Source organism: Amphiura filiformis, chromosome 13 (genome assembly GCF_039555335.1).
Source record: "Amphiura filiformis chromosome 13, Afil_fr2py, whole genome shotgun sequence".
In the NCBI taxonomy this organism is placed as follows: domain Eukaryota; kingdom Metazoa; phylum Echinodermata; class Ophiuroidea; order Amphilepidida; family Amphiuridae; genus Amphiura; species Amphiura filiformis.
Window position 1 is genome coordinate 37829323 of NC_092640.1, and position 27463 is coordinate 37856785.

A 27463-nucleotide genomic window follows, 5' to 3' on the forward strand; every position below is an offset into this window, starting at 1 on the left:
GAGCACATCAGACATATCGAATTGCATTCTGAATACGAAGAATGTCCTTTTGATATCAAATAATTTTGATTTTTTGAAATTAAGCAATGTAATACACATTTTATGGCAAATCATTAAAATTGATATTTTTGATATTTAACAGTACTTGAAGTAAACTTTATAAATCTGATGATGTATGTAGGTGGGATGAAAAACCGACGATCAATTGAAAATTTTGACCTTTGGTATTGAAGATATGGATTTTTTTCCCCAAAACACACAAAAAAAGGTCTTTTGGGAAAAAAATCCATATCTTCAATATAAAAGGTCAAAATTTTCAATTGATCGTCGGCTTTTCCTCCCAGCTACATACACTTTAAGAATATATCATTAGATTTATAAAATTTATTTCGAGGACTGTTATATATCAAAATTTGAAAAATATCAAATTTTAATAATTTTGATAAAATTTGTATCAGTTCATAACTATCACTATATCAGCAGCATGATGGCATTCCTCATAGTTACGACCTACCTGCTTCTGTCCTTAGATCTCCTGCCACGTTTCTTGGCTGATGCTACTGCTGAATGTGTTGGTTTAGCTGAGGCTGGAGCCATACCAAGACCAAAGCCTTGCCCATCAACATCTCCTACATACGATGCACCACCATGCTCATCAAATACAACACCAGCCTGAAGGTTAAGAGCATAAACAAATTGTTAACAGTAAAATTGTTAATCATCTGGTTTGCTTTTATACACAAAACACATTCCCTAGAAATGCATTTTACCTCAAATAGTTGTACAATCAATGATGTTTTGAGCACAAAACATACAAATCTATTATTGATACAGACACACTTTTATAATGTGAAATTCTGTCCACATTAAAATAAAAAACATGAAAACATCATAAAAGAAGTAGAGGAAGTAAAACATTTCCCACTACGCAATTTAGCTCACTGGTGATTCAAAAATGGTAGCAAGATTAGCTATGTGCTTGTGGCAGTTTGAAAGTGGGGGCGATTGGCAAATTGCAATATTCATGTCAAAGATCAGTCTACAAGTACATGTACATGTCTTGTACTTGTATTGATTAGAATGACAGCACAAAACTGGGTATATCTTTTTTCTTAAAAAGTCCGTCATACGGTTCTTCTATTGTGTCAAAATGATTCTCAGTAATCACTGGACTACAGCATTTCTTGGACTTATCTGTCACTCATTCACTCATTTTGAAATGCATTTGATCTTTGTATTTTATTTTTTGTATCCAGTGAGTTTAAAACAATAAATCTGAATCTGACTCAATTCACATATTTTATGGCCAAAATTCAGCAATACAACATTATTATCCATCACATTTTCATGCCAAGTCACTAAATCAAAATTTAATTTTTTTTTTTCAAGAATATGATACTAGCTGCAAAAACAGAGTCATATAGCCTTGACTGTGATTTGCTACATTTAATTCTTTTGAGTTTACAGTTTGTTTTACACCCCTAGAGTACCTGTATCCCACACTTGATGGTTCCCATACTTTTCCCATCCCTAGTACTCCCACCATCACTCATCCCAAGTAATTCGTGCAGCTCCTGTAAGATATGCATAGCATAAGTGTAGCATCATAATGGTATTGATCTTTTTTACATTCTTCAGTGGCATAACTGAGATAATAAATAATAAATTAACTTTACTACATTATTGTGGGATATTTGAAGGTGGGTGTTCCCATTGTAACACATGGTGTTTTCAACCTCACTAAAACCCATCACCAGGGACAGGCGATTTGTGCGGAAAAAATAGCAAATTGCGCGGAGATTGCACAGAACTTTTTTTTTTTCAGTGAAAATCATACATCCATGCCCATAGGGAAAAAATAGCCAATTGCGCGGAAAAAATGTTCCGCACAAATCGCCTGTCCCTGCCCATCACGCAAAACATTCTTTGAGTTAAATTGCTCCAGTGATTTGGAATCTAACAGCAAAATTATGTATCGCAGTTGCACATAGAACAGTACACCACTTACGGGGTAATTACAAAACTGCCATGTTTTTGTTCAAACTGCCTAAATGAAATAAATTCCAGTCTTACAAAATATGCACTGTCACCAGATACCAAAATCTGCATTTTGATGGGATAAAGTAGGGGGATGAGGCTGTCAATCAGGTCACCCACCTTTACTGGTCACCATACTGGTCAACATTATCTTACCCTCTGTGCAGCAGCAATGGCAGCTGGGTCTGACCTATCAATCATTGTATACTTTGCTCTAAGTCTAGCCTCTACGTCCATCTCCATCTGGCCCACAAGTTTCTTGAACGTGCCAAAGATATTCTGAATTTGTCTGATGTTAACAATGTCCAACTCATCTAAGGAACCGTCCAAGTAGCGTCTAACCTGGGTGTCTACCTCCATGAGCTGTGAGTCTGAGAGAGGTTCATAGTTGATTTGGCTGCGATTGGCCTGCAAATGTAATGACGCATGAACACACAAGTTAAAAGTTAAAATCAAGCTACTTATTAGTTCCTTCTACATGTACAGGCTTTGACTTTTGAAAATTACAACACTTTACTGAGGATATTGTAAGAGAGCATTTTAGGAGGACGTTCACTCTTAGCTTGCTTGCTTCATTATAGTCCCAAAAAGCCTGATCTTGCTTGCCTCATAATAGTCCCCCAAGCCTGCTTATAAATAAGCAAATCCTGCAAGATGATGACTTAATTCTTACATAAAACATATCTTTATGCAATAACTAGATAAGACAAACAGGGACAAATTGACCACACCCTTTATCAGATTCTTCGCACTTGTTTAGTTTAGTTGCGCATACTTCGATCGCGTTCTACAACGCGCACCTCGACAAGCGTTTTCTGTGATGACATGGCCACTACCCTTGATACTGTCATAGATGACAATCAGGAACTAATAAAATTTAGCACTTACAAGCTAAACCACATCCACTGACTAAGAATAGCTATCATGTCATTAAGTAATAAGCACCTAATTTGTTGAATGCTGCATAGCATTGTGTCACCCTGATTGTAATGTCCAAACCCTATTGTTGGAATTGTTTATTAGCGGAGTCGCTCCAAAATTGTCAATTGTCACTTTAAACTATAAGTGAAGCATTGTGGGTAGGTTGGCTCAAATGCGACTCACATGTAACCCACATGATCAAGCCGTCTTTTACTTTATCTTTCAACTTAAGGCCAGAGTAAGGGGAGACACATTCGTCCACACCCGAATTTGAGATTTCGTGATATTTATCAACACTAAGATGTATTCTTTCACTTGAAACTGATAAAAATACAACTTCCTAATATTTACTTGTATTTTTGCTTGATTTATTTCACTCTTTTCTACTCTAAAAAGTCACATGGCTCAAGACAGCTTAGTAAATTGGCGGGAAATAATGAGCGGCAATGCGAGAATGCGAAATATTGTGATTACTGCAGCGATTCGCGTCGCATGACGCTGGCGCAAACTCTGCGCGTATGTCCAACGCAGTCAAGGCGCATTCGGTATGTTGTTAACGCCAGCAAATGTGATGTAAACAAAACAAAAATTTGCGGTGAAAAAGCCACTAAGATTTTTTAATTATTTTGGATTTAGGCGCACTAAAAACAGACATTATAGATTCATTGGTGCAAAAAGATGCATATTTAGACCATGCACCAGATGCAGCTTTTACAAGCGTGAAAGTCTTGCCGTTTTAAAATATAGGGACGTTTTGTGCATAATTTTGACATTTTTTTACTAAAACGTCGATTTCTCAAAGTTCATTTTTAACAATATTGTACGATTTTTGTGACAAGATAACTTTCGAAAAATATGCAAGCAAAAGGTAAACCTTTTGCACTATCGTTTAGAGCACATCAAAGTCTAGGGAAGGTTTTCTCATTTTTTCAAAATATTTGTTTTGAACAAAAATATACACCAGAATGTGCAATTTTTAGCTTAATAGAGTGACAAAATTGCTTTTTTCACATGTTTTTTTTCAATATTTCGAAAAAAGAGATGAATTGCAAAAAAATAAAAAACCTTTCCTAAGTTCATGTCTCTTCTCCATGAAAAACTAACTATTTTTTTTTTACTCCGAACGGATTTTTTTTTAAGTTGTCACAAAAAAATTGGGGTAAAAAAGTGCATTTTTGTGATTTTTTCAAAAACTCGAGATTTTTGAACAAATCTGACGTCACCATGGGATTCCTTGACTCATTTCCTTTCCAAAAAATGTATAGTTTTATATACTTTGGACATACAATTCAAAAATAATTATGCTCGAAATGGTCTGTGTTCTCTCCCATTACTCTGCCCTTAAAACAGCTTCATAAGAGGAAGGAAGAAGTTTGAAGTGAATGATTAGAGCTCACATGAAGATTGTTGAAAAGAGATAGGTAAACTCTACTATTAAAAGAACAGAAAGAAGTTATAGAAAGAAAGGAATTTTCTGAAGCATTTTTTTTTTTTTTTTCATATGTGTACATCCATATCAAAACGATGTACTTGTCGGCTGCTACATGTGTCTCATTTCACATAATAGCTAGGAATAAAACCAGACTCATGTCAAGTGGAGATCACTTCAAATCTTTCCCAAGTCACATGTTTTAGGAATACAGAAAACACTCCTTAACCATGTGACTTCGGGGATTATTTGTTGTGATCTACACTTAAGATGAGTCTGGTTTTTATTCCTAGCTATTATGTGAAATGAGACACATGTAGCAGCCGACAAGTGCATCGTTTTGATATGGATGTACACATATGTAGTCAATGCAACGAGAGTCAGTTCATATCCCCAGCATTCTTAATGATCATAAAACATCCCGTCAGAAAGTTGAAGTTTGAGTAATAAGCTAATCCCATGGATGTGAGTGAACCCAAGGAAGTACAATTCAATGTGGAACACTAAATTGATTCTTTTCACATGACGAACAGGATGCGTACAAGCAGTCAAACTGACTAAGGTTTTCCAATACCACCCATAAGCAGATTCCATACTTACCAATGTATCATGCATTGCTAACTCTTGCTTCAAATGAATAATCTCTTTCTCTAGTTTCTTCACCACTAGTACAGGATCGTAAAACTCATTGACAGCGGCCTCTATCGATATGCACATCATGCGAGTGGCAAATCGTAATGTGGAGATGGTCTCCTCTATCTGTTGCGCTTCACCCCATATATTGGCTATCATTACCGTGTTGCAATTACCACCTGAAAGAATGATGAAACAAATCTTTATGTCAGAAAATTTCATTCAGTTTGTAAACTTATGCTCATACTACACTGCAATTTGGACTGCAACAATCAAAGGTAGAAAGAGTTTATGAAATTAGGTCTTGAGGGCTGATCATATTGAGACTGAGAATACAAAATGATGTGATCTTGAGTACGGGTGATACAAGCTCAGTTGTAGGCAGTATGGCCCACTGAATCTTGAACCCTCATCATGTGGGACCGATTTCACTAACACTTGCGACCCATCACATCGAAACAGACCACCTCGTGGCAGAAATGAAAATGGAGATTTAAACACTAGGATAAACTAGTCCCAAACAGAAATGTTTGGTAGACTCATAACCGGTGCGATCTTACCTTTCCGATGTTGATTAAGATACTTCTTGCATCGATCCCGAGATGCGGAAAAACCAATAGTCATTTTGTCCCACATAAATGAATAAATAACAAAAACCCCGATCCCCGGTGGACTCACCCAAAAGGTGACGTCACACCATATGATCGCCCTTATCCGACTTGGGATCCCCTACCGGACCAAACTTGTAGGGGTGGCGGGTCCGGGATAATCAACATCGGAAAGGTAAGATCGCACCGGTTATGAGTCTACCAAACATTTCTGTTTGGGACTAGACTCAGTACACCGGTCGATCTTACCGCTTCCGATGTTGATTAAGATACTTCTTGCATCAACATCTGAAAGATCGATCTAGCAAGTAACCGACGGATGGAGGTACAAGATTGGTCAGCATCTGATCAGGGATCGGGAGCGGTAACGATGGTTTTCGCGAGGTCAGAAAATATTTTCCCCCAACGGTCGGGAAGTAAAAAAGACCACGCGATCACAGACATAAACCTCCTTACTTAATAAGTTTGGTGGTTAAGAATAGCGACACTGGTTCTTACCATGCTGAGTATTCTGTATAGTCTGAAAACCTGGTACCCGTACACCACCGTATTATGATCGCCCGAACAATGTCCCGGTAAACCTCCCGCCCGTCTCTGATTACTAACGTAAACGGAAGTATCGTGAGAAGAAGCGAAGGTGGCTTCCGGGACACCGCCTGCTAGATCTCCTCAAGGGACAACCGAACGGTATACCCAAGATGATGAGATAGCTCGTGTCGAGTGGGTCGTGGGGCGCGAAACCTTCGCGATCCCCGGACCCCACCAACACCTGGACCAGCCATTGCGACAGCGGCTGGACCGAAAGGCTCTGTAAGGGTGATGAATGCGGTCGTGAGACCCTCGCAAGGCTTGTGTTCGGAAGAAATAGTGCTGCAGCGCCTTATCGGACACCCCAGCCTATCTTTGGCTTCAGCCGAACCTTGCCCAACCCTGGGGATTGGAGAGGGACGAATGTCGGTATGCACCGCGCCCGTTCAGTAGTCACGAGAACAGAGCGCCCGAAACAGTGTCGCTCCAGTGTTTGTGAACACGGAAGCTAACCTCGAGACCGTGTGCAACTCAGCACCGCCGTCCCGAAGCCAACGCCAAACCGGAAAGCCATCTTGAGAGTTACGTATTTAAGCGTCGCTTTTGACGGAAGGTCAAAAGGGTGACCCTTAAAGTAATCTAAGACTGTGTTGGGATCCCTTAGGAGGATCACTTTCCTTTTTGGTAGACACTCGTTGAACGTACCGTCGAGGCGTAGACTAATAAGGTAACCATCGGCTATGATAGTCGAATTCGCCTCGAAACCTCGGTGAATGGAGAGGACAGCTGACTTATAGCTGGCCCCAGTGGCCCGCTGAAGTCTTGCTTGGAACTTTTCTGTCAGAAACTCCGGAACTAGCAGCACAGAGGCTCTAGCGGGAGAGCTATTTGTCTCATTGCACCAAGCGTAGTATGGAGCCAGACTCTGGCTATACGTGCACGGAGGGTAGACTTCCGCCTAGCCCCGGCGATGAGAAAAACAGCTTCTGATGAAAAGTATCCTCCGCTGCGTGTTCCTGGTAAGGGCCATGCAGCTAACTGCAGGTGCTCTAGTGATAGACTGGGTACCGCCGCTCCGGGCATCCGGAGTAGGTCTGGTACCTCGTGGAGTGCCAGCGGCCTTGCCGCTAGCAGAATGACAATGCAGTCTTCCCACCCGATCTTGGCCACCACCCTCATGAGTAGTGAGATCGGAGGGACTGCATAAGCTGTCATCCTCCCCAGTCTATGGACAGAGCGTCCACGGTGAATGCTTGGGGGTCCGCGACCCTTGAGCAGTACACCGGCAGTGGATGATTGCGATGAGATGCGAACAGATCTTTCGAGGGGTGGTACATCCCCTTGAAGATCGTCTGCGCGACCTGCGGAGCAAGGGACCATTCTGCTGGTCCCGACACCCTTCCTCGTGACAGATTGTGCGCGAGGATGCTGGTGACGCCCGCGATGTGTATCGCTCTCATCGTAATCTGCCTGAACTTGCACCACCCTATCAGGTGTCGTGCATGCAGGCTCAATCGTGGTGGCCCGGAGTCCCCTTGTCTGTTGGGGTAGGCTACCACGGTTGTGTTATCCGTCAGGACAACGGTATGTGATTCCACGATCACCTCCTCGTAAGCGAGGGAGGTTGATGTGAAACTCTGTCTCTATGGCCCCCATAGGCCCGAGACGGAGTCTCCGTGGATGTGGACCCCAGCCCCGCTTTTGACGCTATGGTCGCCACTACGTGACATACCGGGGTGCAGGAAACCTGACACCCTGGGTCAAATTGGGCTGATGGGTCCACCACCAGAGTTCCTCTCGCGCGATCTCCGACAACGGAACCGCGAGGGACATTGGGTGACGACTGGGCCTGCAAGCAGGCTAGAAGGTGTAGTTGGGTAAGCCTAACGTAGAAACGGCAGTACAGTACGAGGTCTACCATACTGGCCATTAGGCCTACCACCTTCATCCATGCCACAGCGGGTTTTGCCCGAGACTCGGCCAAGAGTCAGGCACACCGCACCATGTTCCTCACCCGCTCGGGGGAGAGCACCGCGAACCCCTCCGTGAGGGTGATCTGGGCCCCTACAAATAGTGGTGTTCATGCGTCGGGACCACGCTGGACTTTTTTGAGCTGATCAAAAATCCAGGGTCCCGCACCTACGGACTATCAACCCCATGAGACCCGTAGTCTTCAGTGGATTGCGTCCGTATATGAGCCAAACGTCCAGGTAGCAACTGATGTTGACACCCCTGTGCTTCAGGTACACTGCCACCGCTCTGACCAAGAGTGTTAAACACCCTGGGAGAGATGGACAGGCCGGATGGCAGGTATCAAAACTGGTAATTTTGATCCTGTACCTAGAAGCGCAGATGCCTCCGATCTTGAGAGGCGATTGGCATATGCAGATAGGCGTCCGAGAGATCTAGCGATGCTGTTCCCATGCCCCTGATGGGGCAGGCTAGCACCGAGGCGAGAGTCCCCATTCTGAACCTCTTGGGCCTGAAGAACGTGTTCAACAGCCTGCGGTTCCGGATGGGGTTCCCGTCGCCAGTCTTCCTTGGAGCCAATGGCTCCAAGATCACCCGTAGAACGGGGGTAGACCGGGACAATCGCCCGCCTTCGTGAGAAGCTGTGTGATCCCTGTCAGTAGTGCCCGGCGCTGGGGGCCGCCTGACGGCACTACTGTGGACCTCTGAAATGTGCAGACGAATGTGGGGAGACTGGGTTGCCAGTCTGTAACCCCCACTCACCACTGACCATACCCAGGCGCTCAAAGAGATGGTTTCCCACCTCTGGGTGAAAGCCATAAGCGGTCGCCCACTGGGAGATCCCCTGTGGAAAAACCGCTGAGCCCCCAGGAATGCTCTGCCTAGATTCCCTTGGAAGAGCGCTTGCTCTTCTTCGGGGCTTGCCAGCTGTTCCTGTGCTACCCTTGCGCCTCCCAGAAATGGGTGCTGCAGAGGTAGTGGGCTCGGGTACTGTTGGTGGTGCACGGCCTGCTGAAGTCGGAGCTCCTACCCATGGTAAGGGCAGTTTCCGACCTCTTCAGAGTGCTCCCGTTGGTAGCTTCTTTGCACGGTCCTCCACCGTAGCGCAGAAGCATCCAAAGAGAAAAAGGACCCTGCCTTTCCATCGCGTTGAGCGATTGGAGTGGCAGGCCCCTCCCCCCGGCGCTGAGTGGACACCCTATGGGCTAGGCCCATGGAGCTCTCGTTGAGGCTAGCTGTTAGCACCGCTAATAGGCTCACCCCGCGGAAGAGCTCAGATGTTGTCTGAGCGTGATACGCTTGACGACATCTGGGTCCCTCTCGGATCCCCTCAGGTAGGTCCCGTGGTCCTCCCGCGTTACACGCAGAGGAAGCGTGCAAGCACGCGGCGTCATAGCTCTACTGAGCTCGACAGCCCCACGATATCTACCCGTGAGGTTTGCCGGGAATGAGAGTGCAGGCGCCCCTGTGAGGAAGCAGCAGCTGAGCATCCTACTGAAAGGATCCCTGGTCCTCCTCCATGGACTCCCCCTTAGGGGGTGTCCGGAGGAAGATCAGTGCTGTTGCTCCCTCGCGGGGCAGCGGGGAAGGAGATTGTAGTGATGTCACTACCGGACTCAGCTTCCGACTCCTTTCCTCGCCCACAGTATCCGTATCATGCTCCGATGATGACGGTAACTGAGGACGGGCATCTGAAAGCGGGTAAGAAGGCATAACCACTGTGTGGCTCGCCGACTACCTGCCAGCAGAAGAGGGAGTACTCCCGCAAGACCCTGAGGTATCCGCCATGGCACCACTGGGTCCGCATGCTCTCGCAGCCGTCGTCCTAGCGCTAGCAGCACGGGGCCTACCCTGATCAAGATCTGGGTTAGCCCCATGCCGGCTGGCCTGGTCAACAGCTGATGTTGGTACTGCGTGGCCATCGCTAGGCGACACTTGCCACGGTGCTAGGCCGTGGAAGAAACACCCTGCGGCGGGTACCGCGGGGCATACCCAGCCGGCAGCTGACCCTGAAAGGATCCGCCACCAGGGTAACCCCATGGTACTGCAGTACCAGCACCGCCTCCCCTTGTTGCCACAGAGACTGTGGCGACTAAGGCGGTGCTGCGGTACCGGTGCGGTATCAGCGTGGTACCCGTGAGGGTTCCCAACTGTGGACCGCTGTACCCTCACCCCACTGCGTTCCCTGTTTGGGGGATCAAGCTGTGTGCTGGCGTGGTACCGGCGCGGTACTAGCATGGGTACCCGTGAGGGTTCCCGGTTGTGTACCGCTGTATGCGTGGTTCCAGCGTAGGTGCCCGTGAGGGCTCCCGGCTGTGTGCCACTGTACCCATGCCTCACTGCGTTCCCCGCAAGGAATCAAGCCGCAGTGTATGGGTACCCGCTATACCGGCTGTCCCTTGGCTAGAGGGAGCTTGCCTAGTACCACGGGTAGCTGAGCGTGCATACCCCCGATCAATCACCTCGCCACCTGAATAGGCAGCGTCAATCAATGGAGCTATGCCCTGTTGATTTGAAAGTGATCGATCAAGAGAGGGTAATTGACCCATTGACGGTAATGGATCACCCACGCTCCGCTGGCTCTCGAGGACATAAGTGGGTTGTTGATCAGCTAGGCTGTTCAAGCTACTTACTGTACCCTCTAGGGCTTCGCCCAAGGTCGCTGTGTGTGGCGGACCACTCACGGCAGCTATGGGCGGGTGCATAGCGGCTACCACTGAAGTCAAGCCGTAGCTCGTCTTTGTAGCTGCCACCGAATGCACCTGGGTCGCTGTCCCGTGAGAGACTGCGAGCCCAACCCCTGAATAATCGCCAGCCAGTCCCTGTGGACAGCCAGCAGCTATTCTAGGGCCCAGGGTATCACTTTCGGCGGTCCCGCCATGGAACGCTGCCGTGTGACAACCCCAGTTGGTTCTGCTAAGACTACACCCACAGCGTTAGCCGCGGTATCGCTCTCTGCTGAACCCATGCATGCTAGGGTTCAACCCAGGCAAGCCCGGGGGACCCTTGCATGCTGCCCGTCGCTGGCTACTACTGTGGCTGTTTGAGCCCGTAGATATGCCTGCAACAGACGGGTGTCCTCCTGCTAAAAACCCGTGAGGATTTTCGCTAGAGGACTGGTATCCTCCTGCTACAAAACCCGCTAGGGTTTTCGCTGGTGGTTACCGCTCTGCTGCCTGCTACTTTGCTCCGACGTATAGTCAGTGCTTTCGCTGGCTGCTGAGCCTTTGGACGCGCTAGCAGTCCCCGAAGGAACCGCCTGCTTGTCCGGGACCGGAGCCCCTTAAGCAGACCTGCCATGACCCATAGGGGCTGTCACAGCAGAATCTACCGTGTCGACTGGTATCCTCCTGCTGCAAAACCCGCTAGGGTTTTCGCTGGTGGTTACCGCTCTGCTGCCTGCTACTTTGCTCCGACGTATAGTCAGTGCTTTCGCTGGCTGCTGAGCCTTTGGACGCGCTTAGCAGTCCCGAAGGAACCGCCTTGCTTGTCCGGGGACCGGAGCCCCCTTAAGCAGACCTGCCATGACCCATAGGGGCTGTCACAGCAGAATCCACCAGTATCGACCTTACCAGTGCCCTTGGTCGATTTCTTCTTCGCCTTATGGCGATGACGGAGCCTATCCCAATCGTCAAGCTGGAACTCGGAGAGTCCTAAGCAAAAGAAAGACATCTAGAAGATCGTGAGCACTCCCTGTGGGTGAAACAGAGCGGGTGTGGGTCCCGCTCCGTCACCAGGGAAGGGCAAGCCCGACAGGGCCGAGGCGAGCGAGGAGAAAGGGAGGGGGCACTACCCCCCAACACGCGACTCAAGCCCAGTAAGCAAACCTGAGCACGGAGGCTGGTCGCTAACGCTAGTGGTAAAGTAAGGACTGGCTAACTTTATTACTAAAATGTCAGACGGGTCCCTACCAATCCCCACCGTATGAATATCTGATTAACTCGTCTTTATTGGACGGTAATGAAGACATAACGATAGAGTAATCACCCTAACATAGCAACAATAACCTACCGTACATGAAATACAATGTGTATGTACAAACATCTATTGTAACTTACAGGCTGCAATGGTTGTTTTACGTGGGAAACAAAATGAATGGCGCAACGAGCGGCCATTTTGAATTGCTCGTGTGTCCCGTATACAAATGGAGGCACGATATGTAGCTAAGTTTTGGATCGTTTTTTGTCACTTTTTCGCCAGAAAATGCCGTCAAAACTATCCTCAGCCGAACAATACCGGTTTGGTTTTACCTAAGGTGTGAAACTACAACCAGTATATCTCGCCTTTGGTCGAGAAATTGATACACAGTGCTATGAACAATCGATAGGCACGTCTGTGTCAGTCGGAGACGAAGGAGGCCGAGGGGCGATCATATGGTGTGACGTCACCTTTTGGGTGAGTCCACCGGGGATCGGGGTTTTTGTTATTTATTCATTTATGTGGGACAAAATGACTATTGGTTTTCCGCATCTCGGGATCGATGCAAGAAGTATCTTAATCAACATCGGAAACGGTAAGATCGACCGGTGTACTGAGTCTGCTTCTTTTTAGCTTGAAAATGACACCCTACTTTTTGAAATCAGATATAGTAAAAATGTTTTATGAGGCAAAACAAGCTCAGAATTCTTTTTATTTTCTTTATATTTTCTCATCTTCTTTCATTGTTATCTGCCAATGAAGCCAGCCGCGAAGTGGTAGGTTTTGATGTGATGGGTCACATTTACAATGTATCATAGATGCATCATAAATCATCAAAGCCCATATAGTAGGTTCCTAATGTATTGCAAGCTCAATTGACACACAGCATAATAGGGATTTATAACAGGAATCTATTGTAACTTGATGAAGAAACTTTGGGTTAAATGGTGTGATAAAATTTACAAAATGTACTTCCTTTTACACAGAAATTGGTTAAGGAAAATCTGTACTACCTATAGAGGGGGTTTTACAGAGGGCTAAAACATTTCAAAGATTTGTGTTTGAGGGCCAAATACACATTGTTCTGCTATTTTCACTGTACATTTCAGATCTGTTTAAGGGCCAACCACAATTGGTTGGAGTGTCAGACCTAGCCTCCAGACTGCGTTGAGAACCCCAGACCTGTTACTGTCATGTATAATGACACTGTCAGCAGCTATAGAGGAAAAGTTGGGCCATTCAGATATTGTCAACAGCACATAAATGAAAATAATTCTGTGTGAATGCGCCCATGTGTTTGCTCCTTCACCAAAATCAGTACATTGCACTATGAAGGGGTTACTGTTACACCTAGTCTGCCAGTGTCAATATCATACATGCAGGCATCATTTTGTTCCAAATGCACTCCCGGCCAAACATGATACCCTCACATTTTCCTGAACAAAAACAACAGGGCCAGAGTGTAATATAGCTAACTAGTATTGCATAGCAAAATGCTCCACATAGAAAAGTGATACAAAATTTAATGGTATTTTGCATGCAAAAGATATAATTACTATACAAATTCTTAAATTTGTTCTTGAACCAATTTTCTACACAAATTATACCCTGGACAGGGCATCCCGATTCTCCTTATCTATTCCTGTGTTAAAAAACACTTTTTCAACATACCTAATGAGTCCTTGAGTGCATGAGTTAGTTTTGTCTGTCTGTATGGTACATGTTCCCTTCTCTTGTCTGCTAATGCAATAATGGTCTGCTCAAGGAATGTCAAAGATTTGTTGATATACATGGCTTCTGTTTGGGTCTTGCCTTCAGACTGAAAAACAAAATTAAAATTTGTTAGTTCTATATAGTACAGATGTGTCCCAAACAATGCCAATGTGACCATGTTCAGGCAGTTTTTGGCAAGGTTCTTCAGCAGACTGCCGATGTGACACAGAAGTTGGTGTCTGATTGGCTAATTGAATCATGTCATCATCACACCGGCACCTCATTCGCCGATCAAACTGCGTAAAATTTTGTGACCTAGTTCTGTTTACAGGCTAATCAGGTTGAGCTGCTGAATAGTATAGCATCTCACCCAACTAGGTTCTTTTCAACAAGTTTTATCAGATTTTAACTGTGTTCGTGCACTCCTATACCGTAATAAAAAAATCCCTAACTTGTAGAAGTACCCTAAATAATATGATAGATAAGCTGACAAACCAGGGACTGTCTTTTGGAATTTGCAGGAGAGCATTAAATAGCTCTTCTGGAGCCTTCAAGGAGAGCTGTTTACAGCGTTTACAATAGAAAGTAAGGAGAGAATGATTAACTAAGGAGAGCTAAAAATCACTCTTCTATATCAGATTTAAGGAGAGCAGTACAGATTGATTGCTCTCACTCTCCTCAAATGGCAGTCCCTGACAAACTGTAAAATCTTACCCCTGTTTTGCTCAATCTCTCTGAGCCAGCCAGATCCACTAGGTTGAGTTTACTCTTCATGTACATGGCTGTGGATTCCGTTCTTGATCGCGTCTCAACATGGATTGTGAAGATGCAGTGTGATCGTGACGAGACGCTGTTCATTGAGTGAGCTGCGATGGCGCGATTTGTTTCGCCCTATGAGGAAGCAAAGAAATATGTTATTAATAATAATATGACTTGACTCTACAGAAAAATATTTAAAACAGATGACAGATCACAAAAAAAAAATCATCCTTTAGTTGGTAAGAATTCTGTAATTTCATTGGTCAAACACTACTTGGATAAAAATCTGTGTTACCTGCGTTAAAGATGAGTGACCTGATTGACAGCCTCACCCCCCCACTTTTTCAAAATGGAGATTTTAGCATCAGAAGAAATCTCATATTTTTCCCATAATCCCAATGAAATTTTAGGCCTAAATTATATTCCGTTTCGATGTTATGAATGAAATAGTGATAGCCTCATCCCCAATTGTGGTATACCACATATATCATTCTATGGGCCATTGTGAAACATGTTTAATATCAACACGGCAAGGGCAATTTACCCCAATGGATTATTTTTGTACAGGCCTCAAAGTGAGGTACAAAACACAATACGAACAAATCTGACCACCTATCTTTAATATACAGGCAGCTCATATTTCCATTTCCCGTATTACCGGTGTAGTCCTACACAAAGTTGGGTAATTTGTTGAAAAATGTTGGTCACAATAATTCAGTATGGTAGATTTAACAAATAGGGTCACAAACAGGACTATTCTGTGTCCAGGCTCTTTAAGTCTAATTTCTTTGTACTAACCTCAAATAAAAGATTCAATGCCTCTTCCTCAGTAGCGGCAGCGTGCATAGATAAACCCTTAATGTTGACACCAAACTCATCTTCAGTTATGGACATGCTAGGGAACCCCATGAAGTTACTTGGTAAAGTTGAGAGTAGATCAAACATGGTCTCGTTGTAGATCTCCAAGTAGGATATGCGGACGTTGATGGAATGTTCTGGTCGATTGGCTATTTCTCTGTAAACCTGGTAGGAAGGAAAGCAACAAGGAGAGGTTATTAGAGTCAGGATATATTGGTAAAGTTGAGAGTAGATCAAACATGGTCTCGTTGTAGATCTCCAAGTAGGATATGCGGACGTTGATGGAATGTTTTGGTCGATTGGCTATTTCTCTGTAAACCTGGTAGGAAGGAAAGCAACAAGGAGAGGTTATTAGAGTCAGGATATATTGGTAAAGTTGAGAGTACATCAAACATGGTCTCGTTGTAGATCTCTAGGTAGGATATGCGGACGTTGATGGAATGTTCTGGACGATTGGCTATTTCTCTGTAAACCTGGTGAGAAGGAAAGCAACAAGGAGAGGTTATTAGAGTCAGGATATATTGGTAAAGTTGAGAGTACATCAAACATGGTCTCGTTGTAGATCTCTAGGTAGGATATGCGGACGTTGATGGAATGTTCTGGTCGATTGGCTATTTCTCTGTAAACCTGGTGGGAAGGAAAGCAACATGGAGAGGTTATTAGAGTCAGGATATATTGGTAAAGTTGAGAGTAAATCAAACATGGTCTCGTTGCAGATCTCTAGGTAGGATATGCGGACAGTGATGGAATGTTCTGGACGATTGGCTATTTCTCTGTAAACCTGGTGGGAAGGAAAGCAACGAGGAGAGGTTATTAGAGTCAGGATATATTGGTAAAGTTGAGAGTACATCAAACATGGTCTCGTTGTAGATCTCTAGGTAGGATATGCGGAAGGTGATGGAATGTTCTGGTCGATTGGCTATTTCTCTGTAAACCGGGTGAGAAGGAAAGCAACAAGGAGAGGTTATTAGAGTCAGGATATATTGGTAAAGTTGAGAGTACATCAAACATGGTCTCGTTGTAGATCTCTAGGTAGGATATGCGGACAGTAATGGAATGTTCTGGACGATTGGCTATTTATCTGTAAACCTGGTGAGAAGGAAAGCAACAAGGAGAGGTTATTAGAGTCAGGATATATTGGTAAAGTTGAGAGTAGATCAAACATGGTCTCGTTGTAGATCTCTAGGTAGGATATGCGGACGTTGATGGAATGTTCTGGTCGATTGGCTATTTCTCTGTAAACCTGGTGGGAAGGAAAGCAACATGGAGAGGTTATTAGAGTCAGGATATATTGGTAAAGTTGAGAGTAGATCAAACATGGTCTCGTTGTAGATCTCTAGGTAGGATATGCGGACAGTGATGGAATGTTCTGGCCGATTGGCTATTTCCTGTAAACCTGGTGGGAAGGAAAGCAACATGGAGAGGTTATTAGAGTCAGGATATATTGGTAAAGTTGAGAGTAGATCAAACATGGTCTCGTTGTATATCTCTAGGTAGGATATGCGGACAGTAATGGAATGTTCTGGACGATTGGCTATTTCCCTGTAAACCTGGCGGGAAGGAAAGCAACAAGGAGAGGTTATTAGAGTCAGGATATATTGGTAAAGTTGAGAGTAAATCAAACATGGTCTCGTTGTAGATCTCTAGGTAGGATATGCGGACAGTGATGGAATGTTCTGGCCGATTGGCTATTTCTCTGTAAACCTGGTGGGAAGGAAAGCAACAAGGAGAGGTTATTAGAGTCAGGATATATTGGTAAAGTTGAGAGTAAATCAAACATGGTCTCGTTGTAGATCTCTAGGTAGGATATGCGGACAGTAATGGAATGTTCTGGCCGATTGGCTATTTCTCTGTAAACCTGGTGAGAAGGAAAGCAACATGGAGAGGTTATTAGAGTCAGGATATATTGGTAAAGTTGAGAGTAGATCAAACATGGTCTCGTTGTAGATCTCTAGGTAGGATATGCGGACAGTGATGGAATGTTCTGGACGATTGGCTACTTCCCTGTAAACCTGGTGAGAAGGAGAGCAACAAGGAGAGGTTATTAGAGTCAGGATATATTGGTAAAGTTGAGAGTAGATCAAACATGGTCTCGTTGTAGATCTCTAGGTAGGATATGCGGACAGTGATGGAATGTTCTGGACGATTGGCTATTTCTCTGTAAACCTGGTGAGAAGGAGAGCAACAAGGAGAGGTTATTAGAGTCAGGATATATTGGTAAAGTTGAGAGTAGATCAAACATGGTCTCGTTGTAGATCTCTAGGTAGGATATGCGGACGGTAATGGAATGTTCTGGTCGATTGGCTATTTCTCTGTAAACCTGGTGAGAAGGAAAGCAACATGGAGAGGTTATTAGAGTCAGGATATATTGGTAAAGTTGAGAGTACATCAAACATGGTCTCGTTGTAGATCTCCAAGTAGGATATGCGGACGTTGATGGAATGTTCTGGTCGATTGGCTATTTCTCTGTAAACCTGGTGAGAAGGAAAGCAACAAGGAGAGGTTATTAGAGTCAGGATATATTGGTAAAGTTGAGAGTAGATCAAACATGGTCTCGTTGTAGATCTCTAGGTAGGATATGCGGACAGTGATGGAATGTTCTGGACGATTGGCTATTTATCTGTAAACCTGGTGGGAAGGAAAGCAACATGGAGAGGTTATTAGAGTCAGGATATATTGGTAAAGTTGAGAGTACATCAAACATGGTCTCGCTTGTAGATCTCTAGGTAGGATATGCGGACAGTAATGGAATGTTCTGGACGATTGGCTATTTATCTGTAAACCTGGTGAGAAGGAAAGCAACAAGGAGAGGTTATTAGAGTCAGGATATATTGGTAAAGTTGAGAGTAGATCAAACATGGTCTCGTTGTAGATCTCTAGGTAGGATATGCGGACAGTGATGGAATGTTCTGGACGATTGGCTATTTCTCTGTAAACCTGGTGAGAAGGAAAGCAACATGGAGAGGTTATTAGAGTCAGGATATATTGGTAAAGTTGAGAGTAGATCAAACATGGTCTTGTTGTAGATCTCTAGGTAGGATATGCGGACGTTGATGGAATGTTCTGGTCGATTGGCTATTTCTCTGTAAACCTGGTGGGAAGGAAAGCAACATGGAGAGGTTATTAGAGTCAGGATATATTGGTAAAGTTGAGAGTAGATCAAACATGGTCTCGTTGTAGATCTCTAGGTAGGATATGCGGACAGTGATGGAATGTTCTGGACGATTGGCTATTTCCCTGTAAACCTGGTGGGAAGGAAAGCAACATGGAGAGGTTATTAGAGTCAGGATATATTGGTAAAGTTGAGAGTAGATCAAACATGGTCTCGTTGTAGATCTCTAGGTAGGATATGCGGACAGTGATGGAATGTTCTGGACGATTGGCTATTTCCTGTAAACCTGGTGGGAAGGAAAGCAACATGGAGAGGTTATTAGAGTCAGGATATATTGGTAAAGTTGAGAGTAGATCAAACATGGTCTCGCTTGTAGATCTCTAGGTAGGATATGCGGACAGTGATGGAATGTTCTGGCCGATTGGCTATTTCCCTGTAAACCTGGTGGGAAGGAAAGCAACATGGAGAGGTTATTAGAGTCAGGATATATTGGTAAAGTTGAGAGTAAATCAAACATGGTCTTGTTGTAGATCTCTAGGTAGGATATGCGGACAGTAATGGAATGTTCTGGACGATTGGCTATTTCTCTGTAAACCTGGTGAGAAGGAAAGCAACAAGGAGAGGTTATTAGAGTCAGGATATATTGGTAAAGTTGAGAGTAAATCAAACATGGTCTCGTTGTAGATCTCTAGGTAGGATATGCGGACAGTAATGGAATGTTCTGGACGATTGGCTATTTCCCTGTAAACCTGGCGGGAAGGAAAGCAACAAGGAGAGGTTATTAGAGTCAGGATATATTGGTAAAGTTGAGAGTAAATCAAACATGGTCTCGTTGTAGATCTCTAGGTAGGATATGCGGACAGTGATGGAATGTTCTGGCCGATTGGCTATTTCTCTGTAAACCTGGTGGGAAGGAAAGCAACAAGGAGAGGTTATTAGAGTCAGGATATATTGGTAAAGTTGAGAGTAAATCAAACATGGTCTCGTTGTAGATCTCTAGGTAGGATATGCGGACAGTAATGGAATGTTCTGGCCGATTGGCTATTTCTCTGTAAACCTGGTGAGAAGGAAAGCAACATGGAGAGGTTATTAGAGTCAGGATATATTGGTAAAGTTGAGAGTAGATCAAACATGGTCTCGTTGTAGATCTCTAGGTAGGATATGCGGACAGTGATGGAATGTTCTGGACGATTGGCTATTTCCCTGTAAACCTGGTGAGAAGGAGAGCAACAAGGAGAGGTTATTAGAGTCAGGATATATTGGTAAAGTTGAGAGTAGATCAAACATGGTCTCGCTGTAGATCTCTAGGTAGGATATGCGGACAGTGATGGAATGTTCTGGACGATTGGCTATTTCTCTGTAAACCTGGTGAGAAGGAGAGCAACAAGGAGAGGTTATTAGAGTCAGGATATATTGGTAAAGTTGAGAGTAGATCAAACATGGTCTCGTTGTAGATCTCTAGGTAGGATATGCGGACGGTAATGGAATGTTCTGGTCGATTGGCTATTTCTCTGTAAACCTGGTGAGAAGGAAAGCAACATGGAGAGGTTATTAGAGTCAGGATATATTGGTAAAGTTGAGAGTACATCAAACATGGTCTCGTTGTAGATCTCCAAGTAGGATATGCGGACGTTGATGGAATGTTCTGGTCGATTGGCTATTTCTCTGTAAACCTGGTGAGAAGGAAAGCAACAAGGAGAGGTTATTAGAGTCAGGATATATTGGTAAAGTTGAGAGTAGATCAAACATGGTCTCATTGTAGATCTCTAGGTAGGATATGCGGACAGTAATGGAATGTTCTGGACGATTGGCTATTTCTCTGTAAACCTGGTGAGAAGGAAAGCAACATGGAGAGGTTATTAGAGTCAGGATATATTGGTAAAGTTGAGAGTAAATCAAACATGGTCTCGTTGTAGATCTCTAGGTAGGATATGCGGACAGTGATGGAATGTTCTGGCCGATTGGCTATTTCTCTGTAAACCTGGTGAGAAGGAAAGCAACATGGAGAGGTTATTAGAGTCAGGATATATTGGTAAAGTTGAGAGTAGATCAAACATGGTCTCGTTGTAGATCTCTAGGTAGGATATGCGGACAGTGATGGAATGTTCTGGCCGATTGGCTATTTCTATGTAAACCTGGTGAGAAGGAAAGCAACAAGGAAGGTTATTAGAGTCAGGATATATTGGTAAAGTTGAGAGTAAATCAAACATGGTCTCGTTGTAGATCTCTAGGTAGGATATGCGGACAGTGATGGAATGTTCTGGTCGATTGGCTATTTCTCTGTAAACCTGGTGAGAAGGAAAGCAACATGGAGAGGTTATTAGAGTCAGGATATATTGGCAGGGTTCGAATTCGCCCGTATCGCATCGCAGAATGCGATGCAAAACTTGTCAATTGCTAAACACTTCCCTGCTATACATCGCAACATGTGCGATGCATAATTTCTCCCTATAAATTCCTAAATAAGCTTACCAAATTATTCATCCAAATAGCCGACTGGGTTCCTGAAATTCCTCCATACTTCCGCGTGAACGCTTGTACAATAACAATAAACAGTTTTAAAATCATTTTGGCCACCTGTGTTGTGCTACTTGACGACTCATTCGATACCCTCTTTTTTTACCTTGTTTATGCTTTTATATTCTCTATCTCTACCCCGCTGATGCTAAGCAGTGTAGGCCTACATGCGTTTCATAATACATGTTGCGCAGGGAGGACAGTAATATCGTACACAGCCAAACTTGACTTCGCAGTTAATTAGCATATATGCATCATGCATGAGTATATTGAGTGATGCTTTTGGGACGATTCACTATTTGGCATGGGTAAGGCATGTATGGTGCGGCGTGGCGTGAACGAGGGTTGTGGAGAAAAATTAAGTAAAACATAATTTAAAGGAGTATTTCGTGATCCTAGCATCCTCTTTTTATGACATTTTTCAGTACATATCCACGAAAAAAGCATATTCCCAAAATTTCAGTTGATTCCGATTTTGCGTTTATGAGTTATGCATGATTAGCCTCCTATGTGTATTACACTGCTCCATAGACAATACGTTGTAATTTTGTTCTGGTGCACCAGAACGAAATTCAAATTCAGCGATATCTTTGCTAAACGAATTAATCTGCAAGAAATATTTTGTACATAAACATTATGTAGCCAGAGTATTCCAGTGATATAAAAATCTCAACTTTTTTGAGAAAAGTGGGGGATGAGGCTGTGGATCACGAAATGCCCTTTAAATATGAAATACGGTCTTACTTTGTATCAGTTGACATTTTATGGACTAATTGCCCGTTATGAACTATAATTAATAGCGCTGGTAATAAGTTCATTATTTTATTTTAAATAATTATCGCGCCTGCCAGATTCCCAAATCTCCCTTTCATACAATGAACGTCCGCAGTCCGCACATGTAGAAACTTGATGCGGCATGCTCAGAATGTGTATCTTGCAAAATCTGACAAATGTTGACTCACTATCAGGCATGAGACTGCACTTTCCTAAAAAAAACTGAAAAAACTGAAAATGCGCGTGAAATTGGGCAAAAAGTACCAAAAACAGGCTGAAATTAAATAAAGTTCAGGAAATTTTGACTATAAAAAAAACTGAATTCAGTTTTTTAAACTGAAAATTCTCATGCCTGCACTATGTAAATTTAATCATGTTGACGTCGCGTCAGTGAGAAAAGTTTTAAATAAAGAGAAATTTTAATAAAAACATTTGCTTAATACCTTGCTTGTCTTGTCCGACAGCTGATTTTAACAACTGCAGCTCCATCGACATTATAATAATTTATGCATATGACGTACTAGGGAATACCTAGGAATTCCCTTCGTGATTGGTTGGTTGTGCAAAGCTGTTTACAGAATTCATGTGTTGGGAGATTAAGAGATGAAATCGCCTCAACAGGATAAGCGCCGAAGTGCGCGATTCCAATATGACGGTCGGGACATTTGTTTGACCGTTTGTTCCCATGGGGGTTGATCGAACAAAAAATCATCGGGGATCAGCGGCAAGTTTTGCTTAGTCTTAGTATGATCTTAGTCTGCCTAATTTTACATGGTTGCACAATTTTTTAATTTGGACGATATTTTAGCCATTCCGTCGGCATGGGTATTTCCGGGTCTTATTTATTTTTAGCATTATCATTACAAAATTAAACAAATAACGTACACCTATAATAATACAGATATGGGACATCCCCATACCCCCACTTAACATGTGCTTAATATCTGTAGGCCTATCATCCAAGCATCCTCATCTCCAATGCAACGTTCACTATTTATCACTATGGAATTATATTTACATGTTGAAAAATGTAGGCCTAGGGTTGAGTTTCTTGACGGGATATAAATATGCAGGCATGGGCGAAAGGCATGAGAAAATAAATGTTGGTTAATCCTGAAATCTGCCAGGTTAGTTATTTTAATTTTTGTTATTTCGGTGCTAACAAAATGCACAACTTCCTCAACGCTTTATAAATTGAAATATTTGGACAATGAACAGTCTTTTATTCATACTTGATAGGGTTTATCGTTGAGTGTCTAGGACAAGGAAGATTACACAATTTTTCGCCTACATCATTTTTAGCATTTTAACTTTTTATTACTTGCTCTTTTTAATACTGAGCTTTATGGGAATTAGTTTTACTATTACCATTTTTATTAAATTTTTATGGGTTTTATGCTACAAGGCCTATTTGGTTGGTTTTGTGCGGATGTTTGGTGCTTTAATTTTTCACAGACAAAATAGTTCAGTGGTTTTCAATAGTTGTAGGCCTACTTAATATTACGAGTCCTGCTGCACGCTGTTTTCATAAAATAAAAAAGTTGTGCATTGGCCTATATCGCGATAAATATTATCTATCAATTCAACTGTATTTCTTTAATCATTGAATGGCAGAAAGTCGGGGGAAAAATAAAATATATGTGATTTCCAACAACTTCATGTCAGAATTTCGACACGGACGACTCTTGAAAAATTTTATTTTTCCAAAAGTGGCATAAAATTTTTTTTTGCGGCACCAAAAAAGAGGGACGGGCGGGTTACCGAAACCTAATTTTATTTTTAGTAGGCCTAACACTTGGCCATAATAATACTTTTAGTTTTGACAGTCTTTAGTCTTGATTCTTGAATCATCACTCATCATTCAGCCATTTTTCTTCAGCCGTGGTGTGTTGGCCAAATTTGGCTGCTGTCTGTTACTGAAATCTGTTTATTAGTCAAGCTAACTGGCAGTCAAGAAGTGAAAAGTCTGAATGTTTGCACTTTTGCAATGACAAATTGAAATGTTTATTAAAACTTGTTTTTAACAAATAACAATATTTTAATCAGTATCTTTAATAAGTGATTATAAGTCACAACAATCATTTAACATAATAATACATAACATTATAAAAGTAAATTTGCTACACAAAACATATTTTGCATTGCAGTTTTTGCAATTTAAAAAAATGCTATGCAAAACATCTTTTGCATAGCAGTTTAAACTGCTATACAAAATTTTGGAACTGCTATGCAAGATAAAACTTGCATAGCAGTTTTTGCTATGCAAAAAAAACCCACGAATTCGAACCCTGTATATTGGTAAAGTTGAGAGTAAATCAAACATGGTCTCGTTGTAGATCTCTAGGTAGGATATGCGGACGGTGATGGAATGTTCTGGATGATTGGCTATTTCTCTGTAAACCTGGTGAGAAGGAAAGCAACATGGAGAGGTTATTAGAGTCAGGATATATTGGTAAAGTTGAGAGTAAATCAAACATGGTCTCGTTGTAGATCTCTAGGTAGGATATGCGGACGGTGATGGAATGTTCTGGCCGATTGGCTATTTCTCTGTAAACCTGGTGGGAAGGAAAGCAATAAGGTGAGATAATTACAAGTTTTATTACACCTTTCAAGAATCCATCTGGATTCTGGCAATGTGCATTTTACGAGAATTAGATTCTCCCCAATTTAATCCATTAGTGCATAGGCACAAAAACTCTGCAAGATTTATAGAAATTGCAGCTACTTGGTGTCAGGGGACAGTGGACACCTTTTATCTTGGATTAGAGGATTTTTGAGTGGTAGGACACAACAAGTTATTTTAAAAAATGGAGCTTCCTGCTGGAAAAAGGTTACCAGTGCAGTCCCACAGGGTTTATGAGAATTATGAGAGTCATCCCAACAGGAACAAACAACTAGTCAACCAAGAATACCATGTACAATGTAAGCAAGTATACCAAGTAAAATCGCTTTAGATTCATGTAAATCTGTTAAAGAGAATCTCTCTGCGCGAATAGATTCTCAGTTTCATGCCTGATTATTCTAAAAGGAAGAATTTATCATGATGATGCATTTTAACTTGCAGCCATGTACAGAATACACAAAAACTTCACAGTGGAATTGGTAATAAAAAAATAAGAATAAAATGAGACCCAGAAACACAACTCAAAATGAATTTCAAAGAAAATTTTAATTTTGATGTGAACAAAGTTTTTTTTTATGAAGATCCAGAAAAAAACAAAAGGAAAAAACATACCATGTGACGCAATCTTATCCAATGAGGCCCAAGGTGGCAATTGGGTAAAATAAAATACAGGAAGAAATAAATGACCTAGAACTCTGTCACTCTATACATTACATTGGTTTGCCACAAGTTTGGTAGTTATGTAGGTGCGTATTTCGCTGGTTGCAATTTCGAATCACGCACGCAATGTTCAGGGATTGAGTTTTGAAAATAACAGGTGTGCTACAAATCGTACTTCTGTTTAAGAATTGAGGTGTGTCATAAAATGAATCGCACTCGGATAGGCGATTTAAGGTGTGTGATCGAACTCGCGCACCATAAAACTCAACCCCTGAATGTTAATCGCAGAGCGTACATGCATGCATACAAAGCAGTTTGTTGGTACCCTTGCAGCACAACTGCGAAAGAGCATCGATGTCACTATTGAGGTGAATTGTAGAATAAGCTTAGCGTAAGCACTGCTCCTGGGATATATGTGTACATCCATATCAAAACACTGCTACATGTGTCTCATTTCACATAATAGCTAGGAATAGATACCAGCCTCATCTCAAGTGGAGGTCACTCCACATCATCCCCAAGTCACATGGTTTAGAAATATAGAGAACATTCCTTAACCATGTGACTTGGGGATGATTTGAAGTGACCTCCACTTGAGATGAGGCTGGTATTTGTTCATAGCTATTATGTGAAATGAGACATGTAGCAGCCGACAAGTGCATCGTTTTGATATGGATGTACACATATGGGCAATTCCAAGCAAAAGTGGACATGACTCAAAAAAATGAAATTGCCAATATATATTTCTTTTAACTTTTATATTATTCCAAACAGATGTAAGGTTCAAGTTATAAACTTTTTTCGGCATTTTCTAACATTTTGGGTTTTTTAAAAGTTTCTTTGGAGAGTGTATTTTAAGTGAAAAACTCATGTTCAACTTAGATATTTTCCAAGTGGGCCTATTTTATTAAACATGGGCACTTTTCTTTTAAATTTGATACATTTTATATCTCTGAAATATGGTCTTCAAGAAACATCCAACACATTTTAAATAATCCCCACTAATTTTTTTTCTTTCATTATGCTTTCATAGCACTAAATATGGCGTAGCACGAGTTACCGAAAGATGCATTTTTTTATGTATTTTCAAAATGTTGGCAATGTAATTGATGCCACTTATTATTTTCCTTCTACTAGTTAGTGCCTTGAGTAAAAATAAGAAATTAATATACAAAACACTATCCATCACATAATAATGACCCATTAAAAACTGTAGCACGAGTTACCAGTAGCACGAGTTACCGATGTAGCACAAGTTACCATAGCCCACTTCCCCCTGTACCAGCAAAGGTAATGCAAAATCTACCACTTGGCAGCAATAGAGGATCTCCCAACTACATGAATATGCATTTATATGTGACCATGGTATTGGTAACTATTTTTTTTCTTTCATTGCGCTTTCATAGCACTAAATATGGCGTAGCACGAGTTACCGAAAGATGCATTTTTTATATATTTTCAAAATGTTGGCAATTTAATTGATGCCACTTATTATTTTCCTTCTACTAGTAGTGCCTTGAGTAAAAATAAGAAATTAATATACAAAACACTATCCATCACATAATAATGACCCATTTAAAACTGTAGCACGAGTTACCAGTAGCACGAGTTACCGATGTAGCACGAGTTACCATAGCCCACTTCCCCCTGTACCAGCAAAGGTAATGCAAAATCTACCACTTGGCAGCAATAGAGGATCTCCCAACTACATGAATATGCATTTATATGTGACCATGAAATTGGTAACAGCTTTCTAGCAGCAGTGTAGCCAGTGTGGGGGAGGGAAGGGGCAGCCTGCCCCATGACAAACTAGAATAATTTATGCAGTGCGTAATTAAGGTGCCCATACACACACACACAAAAGTGTGTAAATAACAAAAGTTTGTAAATAAAAAATAATATGCAATATGCAAATAAGCTCATTAATATTCCAAATTAAAGTAAAAATATGGAAGGCAAAGATAGAGATAAGATTCAAGGAGCCAGTTTCCACCCCGATCATGTGCCAAAATAGTGTAAATTTATTTATACCAAATTTTTGCACAAAAGTCCTTTTTTTTAAGCTCAAAGACTTTACATTGTACAGTCTCTCTAAAAAACATGCTATTTAGCATATATCCCACTACCAATACCTGGTCAAAATGATGCAACCAAAATTTTTAGCCCTCCACCCCCTAGGATCTAGCCTAAGAACCAATCAATTAATATGGGCCTCATGGAAGAACAGGATACCTTAAAACATCCACTGAATGAGTAACCGAGGCAAAAGAAGAAATAAAACAAACAAAATAGATACTGGAAATCCTGAGATTAACAGCCACAGTGACATTGTTGATACTGAGATTTGTATAGTTCTGAGATTTGTATTGGAAATTGGTTTGTTGTTGAGTGTAATGAGGCTC

General features: G+C 42.4%; 1 protein-coding gene across 1 annotated transcript in view; it reads right to left on the bottom strand.

The window, feature by feature from the left end:
• Window positions 1-27463, bottom strand: part of LOC140168302 (kinesin-like protein KIF9) — a 59566-nt gene that overhangs the window by 21269 nt on the left and 10834 nt on the right. The window contains exons 5-10 of the mRNA XM_072191656.1: window positions 15316-15540; window positions 14473-14649; window positions 13717-13864; window positions 4988-5199; window positions 2194-2445; window positions 515-672 (exon numbers count right to left, since the gene is read on the bottom strand). Coding sequence (XP_072047757.1) covers window positions 515-672; window positions 2194-2445; window positions 4988-5199; window positions 13717-13864; window positions 14473-14649; window positions 15316-15540 — 1172 coding nt within the window. The remainder of the gene's footprint in view (window positions 1-514; window positions 673-2193; window positions 2446-4987; window positions 5200-13716; window positions 13865-14472; window positions 14650-15315; window positions 15541-27463) is intronic.